Source organism: Chamaea fasciata, unplaced genomic scaffold (genome assembly GCF_029207755.1).
Source record: "Chamaea fasciata isolate MVZ Bird 193981 ecotype frontalis unplaced genomic scaffold, bChaFas1.0.hap1 SCAF_9, whole genome shotgun sequence".
In the NCBI taxonomy this organism is placed as follows: domain Eukaryota; kingdom Metazoa; phylum Chordata; class Aves; order Passeriformes; family Sylviidae; genus Chamaea; species Chamaea fasciata.
Genome location: NW_027094094.1, coordinates 9,150,643 through 9,170,877, shown reverse-complemented (window position 1 = coordinate 9,170,877; position 20,235 = coordinate 9,150,643). Strand labels below are relative to the sequence as shown.

The 20,235-nt window shown below is 41.9% G+C and overlaps 2 protein-coding genes across 2 annotated transcripts in view; one reads left to right on the top strand and one right to left on the bottom strand.

Moving 5' to 3' along the window:
- Positions 1–9,722, bottom strand: part of GPAM (glycerol-3-phosphate acyltransferase, mitochondrial) — a 71,665-nt gene extending 61,943 nt beyond the window's left edge. The window contains exon 1 of the mRNA XM_066190928.1: positions 9,522–9,722. The gene's annotated coding sequence lies outside the window, so the exon portion shown is untranslated. The remainder of the gene's footprint in view (positions 1–9,521) is intronic.
- Positions 1,048–9,033, top strand: TECTB (tectorin beta). Its single transcript, XM_066190931.1, has 10 exons — positions 1,048–1,123; positions 2,899–3,089; positions 3,475–3,617; positions 3,698–3,770; positions 5,067–5,170; positions 5,250–5,333; positions 5,508–5,670; positions 7,456–7,525; positions 8,410–8,442; positions 8,935–9,033. The coding sequence occupies exons 1-10, from the start codon at positions 1,048–1,050 to the stop codon at positions 8,985–8,987; spliced, it is 990 nt and encodes a 329-aa protein (XP_066047028.1). The 3' UTR covers positions 8,988–9,033.
- Positions 9,723–20,235: the final 10,513 nt, after the last annotated feature.

The following is a 20,235-nucleotide window of genomic DNA, read 5'->3' as shown; positions in this document are numbered from 1 at the left end:
ATATAAAGCGAAGATAACACCAGCTGGGTTCATTTGAAAGAGGACATCTTGGAAAGAGCTGACAGCGCTGCTTTTGGAATAAGACTGGAATGAAAATCTGAAATAATTAGCTCCTTCCTGTCTCGTAGGTATAGCCCTTAATTTCTTGTAGAATGCATAGTATTATAATTAGAAGGAATTGTCTCTGATATGTACTTTAAGACTCTTTTATAAATATGTATTTTTAAATAGAGGCTGAGTGAAAATGTTGAAATTGATTTGTTTTGTTAGAACTATGAATTGAAATGATTTTTTTTTTCCATAAATTATATTTCTTACTTCTGACTTAGTCTGCTTAGTGATTTATGTATGAGGGCTGATACTGAAGAGTGTCTACAAAGGGAAAATACGAGAACTGCAGTCCCAGTCCCACAGGCTGTGTATGTTTTTCCCTTGTGGGAAACAGCTTTCAGGTTTGAGGCCTGATATGTAAATGTAAATAACTTCTATGGATGTTTTCCTAGACATTCAATATTTAGCAGCAAAAGAGAAAAATGTGTAATTCACCAAAACTGAGCTACGTGAAGTTAAGATTATATACATCAGAATAGCCATCACCACAGAGAATAGTTTCAGCACTAAATTTAAAGTATATTATATATGTTCTTCTGTCATATTTCTTCTAGTAATTTCCATTCCCTCTTTTTTCAAATCCTTTTGGATTTGAAACAAAAAGGTTTCAGTTTCATTTGGTTATATTAACACTTTAGGTTTAGACTCTTTGCAAGAAATCAAAATAAAATAATTAAAAGCCACTTCTAAACTGAAATAGTAAAATTGTCACAATAGTGACACAGTTATAACAATGGTCTTTGAAAGATTTACCCTGTAGCTGCAATTACATTGGGTGACAGGATATCAGTAATGTTATCTTTTTTCTCTCTGCAAAAAGGACATTTTAACAGTAGCTACTAAAAGTTCAGGATTGCAGACAATGCATTGTTTTTATTTCCACTTTTAAAGACATTTTCAGCTTTTTTTCCCTGTGTTCTCAGATCATTGCAAGAAATGGTGACTCTTGCTATTTATCTGCTGGTCATCTTGGCTCGAGCTCTTGGGGGGCCTTGCAGCCCAAATAAAGCAGGTAAAATAACTTAAGATCTCCTAAGATCTCCTATAATTAAGCTACCAAAGGGTTTTCTCATTCAAAATCAAAAGGTTTTCCTTCAGAAAGTTAAACTGTGGATTCTGTAGAGCTAATCCTTACATTTCTTTTATTGATCTGCTTTGAGCTATCACAGTCAAGAACGTACCATTCAAGTCCTAGCCCCACAAAGAATTAGGCATATAGTTAACTCTGTGCAATAACCATAGTGCAAGAAAGTTAATCACAAAAGCATAAAATAACAATGAAAACAAAAACAAATAGAAGTTTTCTGTAATAGCACAAGCTAGATGCAGCAGATCTTTGCTGCCCAAACTGGGCTTTAGTCCCACGGACTACAGTTGTGTAGCCAGTGGTGACTGAATGTGTTGGGCTGAACTCCTGAACCACGCTGTTATTTTAAAGCAAGAAAAATACAAAAATCACTGAAGGTGAGGCTCGAACTGCACACTGATTATTGCCTAGAAACTGAAGTGATCTGGTGCCAGAAAGACCTGTAATGTAAATTTCACTACAATTACAAAATGTGCTCTAGAAATGTGTTGGAATATGCCTCAGTTTAGTGTTTGCTTTTTAGTGCATGACTGCTGTCAGATTACTGTCAGTCATTTCATGGTATATCTAAAGTATTTGGCCCTCTAGTCATTTATTTCAGTACCTTTATTTGCACAAGCAATTTCTCTTAACTGCAGGAATTTTCATAGCTGCAAAGTTGCCAGTTATAAAGCTGAGCATTAACACAAGCAGAATCAGTTTGCATGTGCTGAAGGTTTGTTAATCAGAAAAAAAAGCAAATTGTTAAGGTCTCTAGTTGACTTTCCCAGATTATTCTCTAGCAGACATGGAAATGCTGCAAAATGAGGCTTTTAGCATTAAAAAAATGAGAGTGGCAAGGGCTTTAAAAGAAATAATTGAATAATTACAGAGAGGGTGCCTTTTTTTCTCACTGTAATAATTGGAAGTCTTTCTCAATTTTCAGGTCACTAATGGTTAGTTAATATTTGCCCTTAAAATTTACATCAGATGTTCAAATTAGCTCTGCCTGTAAAAAATATCCAATTCTGCTATCATGAAGTAATCAGTCTGTCATGATGTTCAACATTCATGTCTGTGTTAGCAATCACCATGTTTGGAAACACACAGCACTGCTGTTAACAGGGCTGGGAGTTTGGCTAATTTCCTATAGCTGTTAGCAGGCCTAGGTTCTTCAGTTCATTTTTAGATCTTGGCTTTTGACTTGACAATTGGAAAAATTCAGTTTGTGCTGGCACTACAGTGCCAGTCCAAGAAGAGAAAAGGCAGGATTTCCATTGTGGCCAAGATCTATATACGAGTACAAGATAGTGCAGATCTCCAAAGCCTACCAAACAACCTCACCAATATTATTTTTACAGAGTCAGTGGTGTTACAGAAGTCATCTTTGCAGCATAAGTTAATGAAAAATTTTCAGTGCAGACCTTTTTTAATTCAGGTTTCTCAGCAGTGTCTCTGCTTTTCAGTCAGCTATTCCAGAAAGATAAAAAATTTACACTAAGTTCTGCATTGGTTAGAAGGCAAAGGCCAAACTCTTCCAAAGAGGACAGAATTTAACAACCTAAAGGTCAGTTTTGTGTAGCTGCTCTCATTAGGGGACCTTCCAGCACACACCCCTGTTCACAGAAGGTTAAGTCCAAATGGAAAAGTAAGTGGACATACTCACTTCTTTGAAAGGATATTACCACTGAATAATTCTTGTTGTATCATTTTCCCTCCAGATGTAATTCTCGTATACTGCTATCCTAAAACCATCATTACCAGAATTCCAGAGTGTCCTTATGGATGGGAGGTTAATCAGCTGGCACTTGGAGGCATTTGCTACAATGGGATCCACGATTCAGGATATTACCAGTTCACAATCCCAGACCTGTCACCTAAAAACAAATCCTACTGTGGGACACAGTCAGAGGTAAGACTATGAAGATCAGCATTTCTGGCTCAGGAAATGGCTGGGCTCGCTTGAGAGAGTCCTGTCCTCTTCAGCTTGAAGTAAGCTTTAGATGGAAGAAAGAAACAAATTGCAGTATCAAGGAGAAGGAAGAATCACACAGCTGTGCTTTGCAGTTCCAGGCAAAATACTCACAGGCTTAGTGATGTTAGTCTGCTGTTCACTTGCACCTGTATTACACAGAACTTAGTAAGGCATATGAATAGGCAGCACAGCATATAAAACGCTACCAAACTGTGTTTCCTGGGGGGGACGTTTTGACACCAGAGTCTTCATGTTTCAAAGTACATTTCTAATGCCTCAAAGACTCAGTACTGCCCACATTTCTCTGTCTCACCATCCACAGTTCAAGAATCCCATGTATCACTTCTACAACTCCATCGTCTCCAATGACTCCTCAGTGATTGTGAAGAGCCAGCCAGTGAATTACTCGTTCACCTGCACATACAATGCCAACTACCTGGTGAATCAGGCTGCCTTTGACCAAAGGTACATCCTCTTGTGGGAGTGTGTCTCACCCTGTCCTCACCACCATGCCTCACTAATGCAGAATTTTGTCCTGTCCCCAGGGTGGCCACTGTCCATGTGAAGAACGGGAGCTCCGGCTCATTTGAAAGCCAACTGTCCCTCAACTTCTACTCTGTAAGTGCTCCTTGCCACTCACACCTTCACCTTTGCCTTACAAAGGCTTCAGCCAAAGAGCTGGAAAAAACAGGGCTGCTGCTCCTGACTTTTATATGTCATGGAGCACATTACGAGTCTGGAACAGATAATTGCAGTGGGATTGGCAGGGGTTCTTCTTTCTGCTGATTAACAGGGATATACTTAAAGTGAACAGAGCAGACACATGCCAACTGTTCTTTTAATCCCTCAAAATCAGGCAGATTTTTCTGCTGAGAGGTACATTTCTAACCTGCTGACACGTTTTTATAAGAAAAATCAAAACTTGTTTGTAGTCCCACTGCAAGAGCAGCATGAATCTGCATGTACGCCTGGCCTTACATGGCCTCTATAGACACAGAAAAGCTCCTTGCATTTCTCTTGCAGCTTTTTGCCTGGTCCTCTCACCTGACAGATATTTCATGTACCCCTCAGATCTTTAGGTCATGCTGAAATTTTGTTGCCAACAAAATATTGTCCCTTGATATCAGGCAGATCTTTTGAAGCACTCCTCTCCTCTCAGTGGCTCCACTGCACTCCTGGAGCAGCCAGCTCCTAATCATGGAATCTTTTCTCCACAAAAGCACAGTCAAAAGCACCAAAACAGCCTCTCTATTTTAGCACAGCTAGAAAAAACACAACTAGGAACATACTGTGATAAAATTATAGGCCAGATAAAAGGAGTATTTACCACTAGGTAAAATAATGCGAGGACTTAACCTGATATTCTTTGTATAATTCTGGTGCTAGCCTTGTTACCATCTTACCCAACAAGAAGCACTGGGATTTAAAGTAGACATTTCAGTGTATTTGTAACAAAAACTTTTCACTTGAGCACCACACTGCTCCATGCTCAGCAGACATTTTTTCTTGTGATTTCTGCTTGTTTTCATTCCTTTTCTCCAACAGGTGGCCATGTCCTAACTCCATTCCCATTCTACACACTCATCTCCACTCTCTCACTCCCACCAGCTTTCTCCACCACCAGAAGCAGCAGCAGTAAGCTTGCTTCCCACCCATGCTGTGATATAATACATGCTATAACCCAAAGAGCATCAAGTTCTATCACTGATCACCATTATATGCCAAATATTAACAAAAAGATTTTTAAACATCATCTTGGGTTTGCAATAGTCCTACTACCAGTGCAAAGGAGGTTGCAGATTATAAGAACCCATATTTCTGGCGTCAATCTCTCCAGTGGTGTCTGAAGTTGAATCACGCCTTGCTTTGCATGTTACGAGTAATGTATGATGCTTTTGTCTTTGTCTTTCAAAGAATGCCAAGTTCTCAAGTATAAAGGAAGCCCCCTTTGTTGTTGAAACATCAGAAATTGGTTCTGACATATTTGCTGGAGTGGAAGCCAAGGGCTTAAGTGACAGGTAGGCAACGGAAGGCGGAATGAGTAATAAGTTGGCAGTTGGGACATTCCTTGCTAATCTGGGGTTTGTATCTCCCCAGGTTTAAAGTTGTTCTCAACAACTGCTGGGCAACTCCCTCCTCAGAGTATTTTTACCAGATCCACTGGCCTTTGATCACCAAGGGGTAGGTGCTGGTGGGACCCAGGGGAGCAGCTCTACTCAGCTGGTTGTGGGGTATAAGGGAGTAAAGGAAAAGCTGGCCCACAGCAGGGCAAATGCTTTCATCAGACTGTCACCTCAGGAGATGTTTCACTGAAGCCATGGGGGCTCTGACACTGCTTCTCCACACACAACACAGGTGTGCCACGGACTACTCCATCCTGGTGCACGAGAACGGGAAGACGAACCGGGCCACGTTCCAGTTCAACGCCTTCCGCTTCCGCAACATCCCCAAGCTGTCCAAGGTCTGGCTGCACTGCGAGACGCACATCTGCGACAGCGAGAAGTTCTCCTGCCCCGTGGTAAGGCCTCCCTGCTGGCCAAACACACGGTGCCACGTTCAGACAGAGGATGGCCAGCCCTCCCCAGGGGTGTGCCAGGCGCAGAGCCAGCACCGGGGCTCTCAGCAGGTGGAGGCACGGCACTGTGTGACCCTGAGTGGCCCAGCTGTGCACCCTGACCCCTGTCATGCCACAGGAAACGTTGGGAAACTTGTTTAAATGTATTGAGAAATAAGGTAGCCATTGAAAAACTCAGCTCCTGTCGATAGCCCAGACTACAGTCCTGTCTGACAAACAGCTGCAGTTAAACCAAGCCCGGAAAAAAGGAGAAAGTTGAGCTTTTTCCATTTTACCAAGTAACTTTGGTGCTAAGAGCACCCTTGGGGGCAGTGGGATTCCCTGTCTCAAACTCTCGGTCCCCCTTCCCAAGAAAAGTGCTCCCTGCCATGCTGCAGTAAGTTTTTGCTCTTTCAGACCTTCCACTCTGCCTCAAATACACAAATTGTCTCTGGAGCAGGAACTGAGGTAGAAGAGTGGATTCCTGTATCCTCAGACAGGAGTATGGTGAGGGTGCTATACAGTCACATAATTTAACATGGGCTGGTACCCATAAAATGTCTTTCTTTAAAGACTTCTCTCTCCACCCTTCACCAAGTCAGAGCTTTGCCATTCTTTCTCTCATGCAATGAAATAGAATTTTATTCAACATGAAATAAAAGTCCAAAATATTCCTTGGCCAACATGCTGTCATTTCAACAACAAATGTTTCTTGAGGACAGAAAGCATCACTCCTGGTGAGCCCAGTTCTTCTTTCTAACCCCTTTCTGAGTCATGGAGCATTTAAGGCAGCATTTTGTATTATACAGCCTTAGTGCTAAGCAGGGGGAACTGACTTGTGCAAAATTTGCATGTTTGACAAAAACGCATTATTAGAAATTGAAAGTTTCAAAGGCAACAGAAAAAACTCGTAGATTTTGTTGTTTGTTTTTCAAGAATTCTTCAACTTTTTATCCAACCACAGATCAGAGTTAAAAGAAAACACAAACCCATTACTTCATACGTGCCCCTCTGGCAGAACTGTCAAACACCTACATCATCCTTTCAGGCACTGTGTGGAATTCCCACCTCACCCTTCAGTGCAGGATAATTGCTCGATCAGGGGACATCCCTCAAATCCACTTCCCACTCAAAAATGCAGCTGGTGGTCTCTTGCAATTAAGGTTGAACCAAGCTGGTGGTCTGTGCTTACAAGCAACTCATAACCAGAATTACCACATGCTGAGTTTGTAATAAAAATGCCCACAGCTGGGGATCTGCAAAGGTCAGGAGATGCACAAGGACCTTTAATCTGCAGAGCACTGCCTCCAATACAGACCTTGTCAGCTGTGACAGGCATCATTAGTGCTGGACATGCGCTGATCTATATGGAAAGGATTTGTGCTTCCTGGTTCTACCTAATGGGCAACAATTATTAGGAATAAACAACCACAGAAGCCTTCGCAGAGGTCAGGGGTTAAAGAGATAGAGCTCAGTTTCCCCCTTCTTGACAGGAGTTTTGTTTAAGGCAGGGTGGGAAAGGCAGCCCACCAAAATCTTCAGAAAATGAACTGTAGAGACTCTCCTTATATCTATCCCGTGCTAAAACCCCCAATAGTGACAGGCAGAAAAAAAAAAAAGTCCCCAGAAAATATGCAGCAATTTTCTTGCTTGGAAACATAAGAATTGTGCCCACGTGTTTTTATATATATATATATATATAATGTTAAATTCTTTTGGTGTTAATGGCTTTCTCTCTGCTCTCTTGAGACATGTGACAAACGCAAGCAGCGCGCGGAACAAACCGGAGGCGTTTTGGTGGCGGAGATCACTGTGCGCAGTAAGTGGTTGGGCTCTTGGGGTGCTCCTCCTTTGGGGAAGCAAGGAATCTGGCAGCATAGGAGCAAGCAGAGGGAACCAAAGCCTTCTGCCAGACCCCTTTTCCCTGGGGCAGCGGGAGTCTAGAACAGAAGTTGGTCCCCTCCAAGTCTGGCAGAAGAGCTCAGTGGAATTCTCTTCACTTGCCAAGTGAGTCAAGGCACCCCTTTGGCATTTATGATAAAAGGCCAAACCACTGACACTGAGCTGGCAGTGAAAGCTCTGCTCAACTGCCTGTGACCTCAGCAGCAGCTCAGACACGCTCTGACAGGTTGCACGGGAGTGGGGGAGAGGTCAGGAGCAGCAGGAAAGTTTTTCTTTACTCTGTGGGTCCGTACTTCAGCATATCCACACCAACTTCATGTGTTGTGGGGATGCTTTGTGCCTATCCCTCCTGACACGCTGATAGCACTGCCATCGCCTTTCCCCATTGTAGAACAACTGCTCCCTCCAACTGCTGCCTCCTGCAGGCACCAGGGATTTCTCTCTGAACTGGTTCATCTTTTGAGACAAGTCCTTGGAACAATGTTTTTCACTTAGAGCCCTTTATACTCGTTTATCGACTGCATCCACACCAATCTGAAAGCCAATTTAAAATTACAAACACACATAGAGTAGAATTATTACATTCCATTATGTTGCACCAGTAAACCCCCATCGATGTTAGAAGGTAAAACAACTGACGATCCTTTTATAACTTCAAACAGTAAATCCGAGAGGAAGAAATATTCAGAATTTCAAAATATGACAAATGTTTTCTCTTCTGCTTTTACAAAGCACACTGGTGCACTTTGCCCTATTTTAAACATCATCCTGATGTAATCTTTTTCCTCCTCTTTTATACAGGCAAAGGTTTATCCAGATTTTACACCCTCTCAGGTAAACAGCAAAGTATGACAATGAAAGTGTCCTGGATAATAAATATGGATTTTGAGTGTCTTTGTCAACATAAAATCCATAGCTCAAAGAAAAAAACCTGAAATATCAGTAAATTTGACAGAAGAGTGAACATTTCAAAATCAGATTTTATTTCCCACTGTTATATATTTTGTTTTCCTTCTTTTGGTCCATCCCTCACACTGGGCCATAAAATCATAGCAATGACTTCAGCAATACTGAACAATGTTTTCTCTAATTGTCACACCCTCTTCCCAAAAAGGAACAATCGTGTTTTACTGGGTTCACAGGAGTGTCTAAAAGCATTTCTGATTGGAAAGGGCTTGAAACACACTTTTGAAATGTTACTTGTTAACATTTGATATGTTGACAGAGCCACATTAGGGTATGCAGTTTTATTGAGCAGGGTGGGAAGAGGAGGTGAAAGGGAGCTGACAGGGAAGTGCTCACATATAGCCTGTGTTTGTCTTGCAGATATCACCTTCCACCTGCTCTTTGTGATTGGATTTTGTGCTGTTTTATTATAAAATGCAGCCCAGCTGTACTTCATAACTTTCCCCAGTCCTATCTGGACCTGGACTTCTCTACTAAAAATGTTTATTTTACAGAGGAAAAAGGAAAGCCACAAAAAAAATCCTTGTGCACCATTTTACCAGATAAATAAAACATTCTATGAGCTTTGTGCCTCAAATACTGGAAAATCCCAAAGCAGATTTGCTTCTCCCAAGTCTCTGCTGGCATTTTAAACGAGTGAAAACTTTGGGTTATAAATCCTGCCAACACCTCCTTTTAAAAAGCTGTGATGGTAACAGGACTTGTTTCTGAAGAGAATATAGAGATGTGCAAACTCAGCATTTTTCAATGCCAAATTTACCTTCAGGGTCCCTCTTCCCTGTCAGTCTCAGTGTGGTACCAAACTCCCCTCCAGGCCTGGTCTTGCAAAATCCCAGTTTGTTCTGTGAAGTCTTTGAACAAAATGAAAACCAACCAAATATGTCAAGGATGGAAGGAAAGGGTGCTTTTTGTGTAGCAGTAATTAGAAGGTGCTCAGAGTTAATTACCTGACATTTCTTTCCTGATTCTCGGCGTTGTCAGTATCGATTGGTTGGATTAAGTAGAGCACACTGTAGGAGTAGGATGTCCTGCTGACCGAACAGGCTCAGTGCTGGGTGGTTACATGGTGTGGTTCATATTGAGCTCATCTGAGGCTGGAGAACAAGCTAATGAGCTTTACACTTCCTTGAAGACATAGCCAGTGGCAGGCACAGCAGGGTCCAGGTGTTAGGTCTGTAACTGAGTAACAACAACAAGACAAAAGCACTGAAAAGGGAAATAATGATTTATAAAAAGCAGAAATATCAGGACATGAAACAATTCCCCAACAAGCATAACAGTAGGTTCCTTCTATTAGTTACTAGAGCAATATTGAAAAAAACCTCTTGAAAGTGTCAGAAACATTCTTAGAACTTTTCCGTGAAACTTCCAGATCCTAAATGTGGAAGAGGGAAGAATGACTACAGTTGTTACACTTCCATTTAATGAACACGGTGGGTGTACCTGTGTTTGCACACACTGAAGAATAAGCGCATTACAGAATTTTTGCTATAGTTTGTAGAGAGGGAGCCTGCTGAATAATTCTGTGAAGGATTTTCAGCTCCCTGTTCTTGGTAAAAGCTCATCGTAATGAAGAGGATGCAGGGCTAGAACAGGCATCCATCACTCCGCACATTGAAGCCCATTTCCCAGAGCACGGATCCAGCACACCGCAGCGGTAACACAAGCACACCGAAGCCCATTTCCTAGAGCACGGGTCCATCCCAGCACAGCGATAGCACAGGCACACCGAAGCCCATTTCCTGGAGCGCGGGTCCATCCCAGCACAGCGATAGCACAGGCACACCGAGGCCCATTTCCCCGGCCCTGTCCCTCCCGCAGGTGCGGTCTCAGGCCGCGGCTCCTGCCGAGCTGCGGAGGGCGCGGGGGGCCGGCGCTGTTCCCCGCCGCGCACAGCAGAGGGCGCTGCGGGGCCAGCATCGCCCCGGGCCGGGCTCCGCCGCGTCTGCCGCCCCTCCGGACATCCCGATCCGGGACAACCGCCCTGCGGCTTCTTCGCCCGCCTTTGCTGCATTGCCTCCCTTTCCTCTTCTCTTCTCCTACTGACACCCTGACTTTCAGCACCTGCCAAGCGGCTTTATCTCTTCAGATCCTTTGTCTTTCTCCAAAGCCTGTTTCTTTTGCCTCGCTTTTACAACATTTCGCTGCACTCCTATCGGGGCTATTTTGTGCAGAAAGCCTTGAACCCAGTTTCCTTGGCAGGTTGATTAATTCCTTTCTGGTTATACGAGAAGTGCGGCTTTGTAACAAACCTTGCAGGATTTCAGCAGCTGTGAGGAGCTCCTGTGAATTCCCAGGCCGCCGGCCGTGGGATGGAGCCTGTGGCACACAAATTCCTGCCCGTATTCCCGCACTGAGTGGGGCTCAGCCGCCCTCCTGCCTCTCCCGCTCTGGGTCACTATCTCCCCGCAGCTCAGAAACGGTTTATTGCCAAAAACAAACAATCAAAACACAACTGACAAACAGCTGCCAGGGGTGACTGTGGAAAGGGTCTATCTGCCGGAGGAGGCAGCAACATATGAACATCTCCAGAAGTACGGCTTCTTAAGAAAGCAAAAGTCGTCCTTCCTAAATAGTTTGCATTAAAAATATCTACCTTTTTTCCTAACCTGGATATGGCTCATCACTACTTATTCTACTGTTTATGTTGCCTGTATCAGAAAATGCAATGATTGCTAAATATTTTAGCACAAGATGAAGTTTGATAGACTTCATCACTTCAGATGGACTAAAATGATGGATCTTTTCCAGCTATCAGGGCATGAAGCTGCTTGCCTTGATCTCTGCACCTGAAAGGCAAACACAAGTCTGGCCATGGAAACAAAGGGACAGAAAGGTTATTCAAAGGGGACAACAGATAATCTGTTTAGAACCCAACATTTGTCTCCACAAGGATTCCAATTGGGTTTTGTCCCAGTTCTTTCTTCCATTTGGATGAACTCTAATGAGACATAAATTTTTGCATGCTTTCCTTCCCACAGTCTGGCACTGCAGTGCTGAAGCACAAAGGTCACAGAGGTCATGACAAGAAGTAGGAGAGAAATGAACACATACAGGCAGTCAAGATGATAACAGCAGAGGTTGCAGCACAATGTTGCCAGTACAGTGACACACTTTACACAATATTTTGTTCATTAAATATAGGTTCACTTCCCACTTGCGAATGGTAAACAGCATTAGCCTGGGTGGCCTTTATTTGACAGTCACTGTAGATGCAAATAACAATTCAGAAGAGGTCCAACAAAAACTTCCAGTGAAAGAATGGGTCAAATCTAACACAAAAAGAGCAAGTATGCCACATTGCAAGCTGGTACCTTCCATTGTGGACAATCTATCCTTAGTATTCCCAAACAAGCAGTGCTGTTGGCTCTGAGATTCCTGTCCTGCCACCCCATGTCCAATAGTGAAGAAGAAAGAGCAGGTACCAAGACTGTCAAGTCAGAATTAATTATGGTCAATCATTAATGCTTCATATCCTGTGCTAGGATCTCACAGTTTCAAATGCAGACTTTAGAATGAAGCCTCAGTAGGTGTTTACTGGGGGACATGCACATGATGCTGCTGCAGAGATGCCAGGCTGGGACTGACCTGACATGCCCACCTTGTGCAACCCCTGTAGGGCAGCCCTGCAAGAACTGAAGCACATCAGGGCTGAAAGCCTTTCTGTAGGGGGATCTCGAGTCTGTAGCACACTGAGGTAAACATTGCATGTGCTGCCAGAATTGGCAATACATTACACAATATAAACCCAGGCAATGTCCCAGATCCACATGCCACGTATAGAAACTCCCCAGTCTTAATCCTCATTTAAATACCAACTTCATCTCTTTATTCTGTAAATCCATGAAATTTTGTTTAAATGTCCAAGTCAGGGACAGGGAAAAACCCTACCAAAGAATAATATCATGACTCACTACATACAAAACACATCATAGATGTACATGGTCTGTATTAGGAGTGAACCTCTCACTCTGTACTGAAGATCAAGTCTTTTCAAGTTATTCCCATCCAAAGGGCAGCTCACAGGTGCAGAGGAAAAAATAGCTATTGATTGATTGGACCCCATGGCCCTTTCATGTAGCATATCACTGCAGCCCTACAAAGGTCAAGTTCAGTGGCTTCAGAGAAATAAACACTAATTCTTGCAGCCTGGCGGTCAGGCACACAGGGCTGAGAAAATTGTCCTGAGCTCTATCTGAAGCCACATTGCACTGAGAAGCAGAGACCAGCCCTGCTTTCCAATACATTTTTCTTCCCTTTGTTGTTACAGGGAAAACCTAGAACATACCTCTTTAAAAACAATTATCTTAGACATGCTCTGATTCTATAGGTATTAGAACCCAATTGATATATTAGAGCATATTAGATATATTAGAACCTATTAGGTATAAGGTTCTAAGAGAAACATTGTGAGATTCCATGGTATGAAGCCCACCTGCAAAGCAAACTGCTGCTCTGGGGTGCAACCAGTCTCCAGCCTTCCCAGATTGCTTCTTGGCAACCTGTGCCCCCTCCTCTGCTAAATTTTCTCTGCATGTGGTCTCATCCACATTAACACCCTCCTCCCACAGACCATCTCTCTCTGAGAATTTACACACTGTGACACAAAGCATCCACTGGAAGGGGTTCCAACCTGTTGCACTGACACTCACCTGCTCCTGACAGAAAAATAACATCAGCATTTTTCTTCTGGGAGCAAACACATCAATGCACCTCAGACACAGACATTCAGGGTGTATATTAAATTAACTTTATCATAAAATGACAATCCACCATAGGTAGCACAGACTTGTCAATAATATGGCCCTGAAATGTGTTTTGAGAAGATCTTGCAGGTTTAAATTTCATTCTGCTTTTCCATAAGCACATTCTGCCAAGTGCAAATGATGCAGTAAGGCATGACAGGAAGTGGGGCATGTAGATCCTACAGCTTGGAGACCACTAAAGCTGAGGCCTAATGCTAAAGCAAAGGTCTAATGCTAAAACAGATGTCTTATCACCGTGAAATGTTTGCCCAGCACTATAAATTTACATGGTGATTAATCAGCGCTGATAAGAACATTCTGAGCACTTCTCACTGTCTCCATGTCCAACACTTCTGTGCTAGCACCTTATAGAGAATACTTCGAAGTACTCTAAGCAGTAACTGATTCATCTGGAAGATTTAATCTTCCCTTTACAAACTGAGAAAAACTGACATGTAAAGAATGTCATGAGCAGGTCATGGCTAGGGGTCATATTAAATTGGCACTCATCCCGGTAGAGGGGACTGTGACTGGAACAACAGAATATTAATCAAGGAAAAATAGGTAGATGGATCTGAGTTCTCAGAACTTCTGAGAATGAGTTGTGAATTGAGAAAACTTGCACATTTTGCATTTATTTTATCTGTATTGGAAAGAGAAACTCAACATACGCAGAAAATCAATACAATAAATTCAAGGGTTCTGATACATATTTTATTATGTACCTGGTGACACACAGTAACAAATCACAAGTGTCCATAACTAGCATAAAATAATACTCAAAGGTTAATAACCTAGGAAGAAGCTTACATCAACAATTTTTTCCCCACACTTGTGCTAGGTGTGCTACTGTGCCTCAGTGAGTGGCAGTCCTTACCTTCCATTGTAAAGACTTACCTGGACCCTCACAGCCAGCCAAACCTGGGCTCTTCACTTGTGTGAAGGCCAACAATGCGGTTTCAGCTTCTGTCTGGGTACACCGCCTATCTCTAAAGGAATCACAGCACTCAGGGACCTCACAGACATAACAGATTCAGTGTTGCTGATCCCACTGGGAATGGGGTAGGCTGCACCTATAAGCATCATCAGTGGTTTATACCTTTAGCAACAAAAGGAGCACAACTATTGTATTCCATATCTGAGATTTGGGGTGCGTGATGCAAATAAACCCAAATCCTCTATCCTGCAAGTGATTATTTTCCAATATGTAAAGAAAAGCAGAGGGGAAAAAAACCCAAACAAATATTTTGAAGTTACGGTGTCAGTGGTCCTTCACCAGACTAAACTGATTTTTTTTTCAGTGTTTTCACCTAGGACAGACTTTCAACCACTTCACAAATTTATTTGTCAAATGGGGAAACAAGTTTCCTCCTCACACCCATTAATAGCACCAAAAGCAGGCTGCCTAGGATGTACAGCTCCTGTTCTGGTGCCGCATCTCTCCCATCTGCTCAGCAGCCTTTCTAAATGTGTTTTCTTCCTCCAGAGCAACAGGGATAATGGCCTTGGATAAGGCATGATATCCTCACTATTATTCCCAGTTTTGGACTACATCAGGGCATTCTTCACCAGCTACTGTAGACCTGCTGAGAGCCTTCTGGCAAGGTTTGTAAATCAATGGAAAAGTCCCAGGATGGACAGACAGATCCCTGTTGAATTTTCTTTGCTTATTCGTAGAGGGAAGGACAACAGGCAGTCAAAAATCATTTTCCTAGAATGCCAGGCAGGGGACAGCCCAAATATTGCCTGATGAACTGCCTGAGCCACACAGGACTGGCACCAGGCCAGTAATTCATGCTGCTGCCACAGCCGGTCAGATTATAAACTCATTGTACTTTACTCAGCTTTTGCTGCCTGTCTATCCTCAAGCAGCAGCACCTCTCCCTAACCCAGCAATCTTGTAATGCCCTGGAGTTAAAAGGCAAAACAAAAGGTTATTCTGAGAAGTGTTTAAGGTAACCAGGCCATTTTGTCAGAACTGCCTGGATCTGATTTAGAGGTATTGATCTCAACCTTGTTGGTGACACTTAGAACATTTAGCTACCATCTCAAAATATACCTGTAGCTGGTATATGTTCACAAGTCCTGCAACCACGCCTCCAGCTACAAGCTGTGATGGGAAGCATCGTCTTGGTTAATTCCAAGTGTATACAGCCATAAAAATCACCTCATTGAATGCTTACAGTACAAAGGGATTTCATTGCAGTTTCAGATTCACAGTAAGTGCTTTTCACTCAGATGTCTTTCCCTATTTAACTATTTTTTTTTTAACAGATATAGCCCTATGGTTTAACATTTTCTTCATAGGTATAGTATACAGCAGGACAGCACCATGCAGATAGGCCACATAAGAACACTTCTTAAGTAACAAACTTTAACCAACAAATCTAAACCAAAATGCAGCAAAAATACAGCAGTCTCGAGCCTGGCTTTGGAACTTGACAAATCCTTTTCAGCTAAAAGTACATTTCATTTCCAATAAATACATTCCAGCTTTGTCCCAAATGCAGCTGTGATTTTAGTTGACAATAATTAATTGCCAATCCATATCTAGAACTAACTAGTATCATTCTTCAAATAGGAAGAAATAAAAACATACCTAGGAACATCACTCTTACATGGAATTTGGGATTTCTTAGTCTTTGAGGACTGAAAATCACACAAAGATGCCTCAGATGCATTTTGATTGGAGATAAACTTATTTGAGTATACAAATCTGGGGAAATCAAAGACTGGGAAAAGGACGAAGCTTAATTACAGTATCATATTTGGCAAGCATTTGTAAGCAGGGAATACAATATCAAACCTCTTTCGCTAAAGAAAAAGGAGCTGTGAAAGGTTCCTTCAAATCTTTCCTAGCTCTCTTCCAAAAAATATTAATACCTAGGAGATTCCCCAGGAGGGCTGAGGGTGACCAGGAATCCATCCTGCACACCAGGAGAACACTGCTGGTGTCAGCGCAGAAACTATGCCCCTTCTCTGGCATCCAGTTAGTAACTCAGATATTGCTAACTCAAAAAGTAATACTTAATCCAGTGAATTCCCTGAAAAAGGCTAGACATTAAGGTCAGCTCACTGCTGGATTATGAGAACTGTATGCACTGGATATTTGTTGATTTTGTCCTATTGACCAACAAGTACACAATCAAATAGTTAAGTTAAACTGACTGCATTGCTGGTGACATTAAACTGTGAGGCAGCAAAGACAAGTTTCCCATTTAGTGGAGCTGTTTAACTTCAAGCAGAATTGACTGACACCTGAATGACTGCAAGGCTGAAGAGGAAGTGAAGAGCCACATACAACCTCTTCCCTTCCAATTTGTCATAAAACAAACAGAGCTATTGATCAGTACTAATATAATACTAATTATTTATCACCACATAGTGAGCACTTATGTACAGAGTTTAACCACAGACATGTCCCTGAACAGCCCAATGGGCTGTAATTCAGCAGATAAACCTCTGGCTTGTTGAATATCAATTGGCTGATAATCATTTAAGTATCTCATGGTGGTGGAAAATTAAATGCTTTGTGGCAGCTGGAAATTGCCACCAATGTTTTATCCCTTAATAGTCTTGAAAGTAAAGTGCCTGGAGGTAATAAAGAAACAGTTGCTTTTTATGCAAGAGGATTGTCAGCCACAGGCTTCTCTTTGCTGTACAGAAAAAGAATTTCCAGAATATCAAACCAAAACAATCAAGCGATTAAAATCCCTATGAAAAGCATTTCTTTGAGTGATGATTTGCACTGCCCTGTTGAAGTTCTGAAATGGGCAGTCACATAGAACTATGCAGTATTTCAAGGTGGATGAGACCCATAAAGGTCATAATGTTATGTGTGGGAGTGACTTAGTTCAGAGTTTATTTTATTCCTAGTGTCACATGAGAACACTTTACCTGTGCCCTCCTCCCAGGTAAGAGCAAAATGCTGAATCTATAGTAAGCAGAGCAAAGTCCTCCTCCTGCAGAGTTAGGATGCAAAGGGGAAAGCAGCACATGCTATCAGCACAGTTCTGGGGCTAAGTACAATGCCAGCAAGAAGTCTGTCAAATCTTCATTTATTTGTGCATCTCTTCCCCAGCTAGACTCAGTGGCCTGTGCTTGGGCTGCCTATTGCTGCAATACAGAATTATATATCTAAGTTACATGACAGAAGATAATATATATGCGTTTTTAAAATGACAAATCAATGAGTTTGGAAAATACCTAAGAGGCGTACCTTCAGTGAGGCCAGCTTCCAAAAACTGTGCTCATGCAAGATGCACACAGCCGATGGCTACAGACTGCTCAGATGCAGATTGCTATGAAATGATCCTGAGTACACGCATCTGAATTAGAGATTTTCCAGCAACTGGATCAGGTATGTATTTAGATGCAAAGTTTTGCCCTGTGTGGATGAATTGTGTTTTTGAGATACTGGCTACTGTAGATGGAGATGCATTTATCTCGGTGCCAGTGCTAGGCATGCAGCAATCCTTGGTTGAGTGTTCTCAACGCTGTGCAACGGAAGTGTGTAACACAATGAAGGCCATAAAATAAATTGCAAAGAGGATGGTTGCTGTATTAGTCACAGTAGCAATTTTCAGTGTTCATTAACAGCTGCTTTCTAGCACAAGAGGAACGTTTCCTGTTTGTAAAGCTTCACAGGCTTTCTGCGAGGGCTAGTAAGAAATATAAATCATCCTCTAAATAGCTAAAAGCAAGGACAGAGTCCACACAGATTTGGAAATACTATTGTGTTTGGGACCCACATATGACCTTAAAAACAGACTGCCTTTGACCTAGTGTTTGCACTTGTATATTAGCTATAACTAACTAGGAAGCATTTACTTACTGTTAAAACCCAAATATGCACCTCAGGTGAGCTTATAGCTAATGCAGCAGAGGTGCTATCAGAGAATGTTTATAAAGTACTTGTGCTACTCATTACACAGGGGACACAATTTTGACAGAAGTGTCAGAGAAGGACATTGTCCAGCTTTACGGTCTGACCATACCAAAACACAGGGATATTTCAGTCAGAAGACCAAAAAAAGTGCTCTAAAAATGGTCACAACAAGATAGCCTTTTATTTTGTGCCAGAAAATAAAAAGGCAAAAGTTATTCTGTACAGCACCTCTGAATTGGTTATCATCTCCAATTCCCACTGACTTCTTTTTTTCTTCTAGGTCAGTTTTGATTTATTGGTGTCCCACAGATTTCAGTTTTTTGCATATTTTATCGTACTCTGTAATGCATTCCTTACCATGATAGCTTCAGAAGGATTTTCACACAGCACCTCCAGAAAAAGCTAGTTATGTGTTTTTCCCAAATCTTTAACTAACATATATTTGTCTAACTTCCTCTATCAAAACATGCCTGATATTTATAATACCATAATACCTAGATCAAACAAAAAATTTCGATGTTTTTGGTCTGATAGTCACACTGAAAAGGACTATATTGAAACTGAGGAGCTGGCAGGGGAGTTAAAGGATGCAACAGATGACAGTGATCCAAATCAGCGGATAGAATTAACTAAACGGGATCATGGTGTTACCTAAGTAACTATTAGGCAATCAGCAAAAATCATTTTTTTTTCCCTATGATGGATGTCTGCATCAAGATTTATATCCAGGGGATGACAGGTTTTGCTCTCAAGTCTCTGATTAAAAAAAAATAAAAAAATAAAAAAAATCTTTTGACTTGGGAAAAGGTCAGTAAGGAATGAAAAAACTAATTGAGCAAACAAAAATGTTGCAATATGAAAGCTAACCGCTTTTCTATAGAAGCTCATTGTGCTCTTTACACCAGCCCTGTGGCAGCACAGAGAACTGCTGATCACTCCCTGCCCTGAGAGGAGCCCAGCGAGGCACACATGAGCAGGAACAGCTGCATTAGCTGCTCTTGGACTATCTCTAGCTGGGCTTCATTGAAAGGGTATTAAATACAACAGCAAGATCTCTCTGAGAGACTTTTTTTAGAGAATAACAATCTCTACAGTGATAGGCAACTGCTCCAGCTTCTGGCCATGCAAACTGGGGAAGAACCGAGAGGGTCTTCCCCCCAAACTCTGGTAAAAGCCCATGTAACCGGCAGTCACTTAAATGCATTGTCTTAAGATGACTAGAAATAACAATCACAAGGACTCTGGATGAAAAGGTAATTTACTTCCATTTTAAACTCTCTGTTCAGTCTGGGCACTGAACCTCCATTAGAAAAGTTTCAATGTCTGACAAGCATATGGAAATTCTGCTGTCAAAGTGGATTCATTGAGGAAGTTCTTTTATGAATCATTTCAATTTAATGGGAAAAATCAAACTCTGACTGAAATTCTTTACCATATTGATCTATAGTAAATCTATGCCATTTGCTATGGATCCTTGAAGCCACATGGGAAGTGATCTTGAAATCACAGAAAAAAATACCACTAATAGATTAGACAACTAGAGGGTAGACAGTATCCCATTAAAACAGTGTTTTCAGGTTTGTAAGGCTGTGAGTAGGCTGGATAAATCACTGAGGTGAATGCACTGCATAAAAACAAGTTATTATTACGTGAGGGTGTAGCTGTCACAGTATAAAAGATGGTTGAGTAAGCAGATCGAATAGCAAAGAGCAGGAAGCTAACAACAGTGCTAAGGAGATTACAGAGAGAACAACTGATATCCTACTGAAAGGGTAAGTGATTTAAGACAAAAATAACTTAAGGAAAAAGAATTTTTTTAAAAAATTGCTTGCTTTGTCCATTTTTTGGGCAAAGGTGCTTAACTGAAGTTAACAGCTCCCTGTTGCCACAGAGTTAAGACTTCAGTGATATTGTTGATCTCTTCAGCTCTCTCTTGTGTCACAATGCATGTTTTGATCTTTCATAGTAAGCTCATTAAACGATGCTAGGAGATTTTTATGGTTTTATGTCTGAGGAGTATCCTCTCTT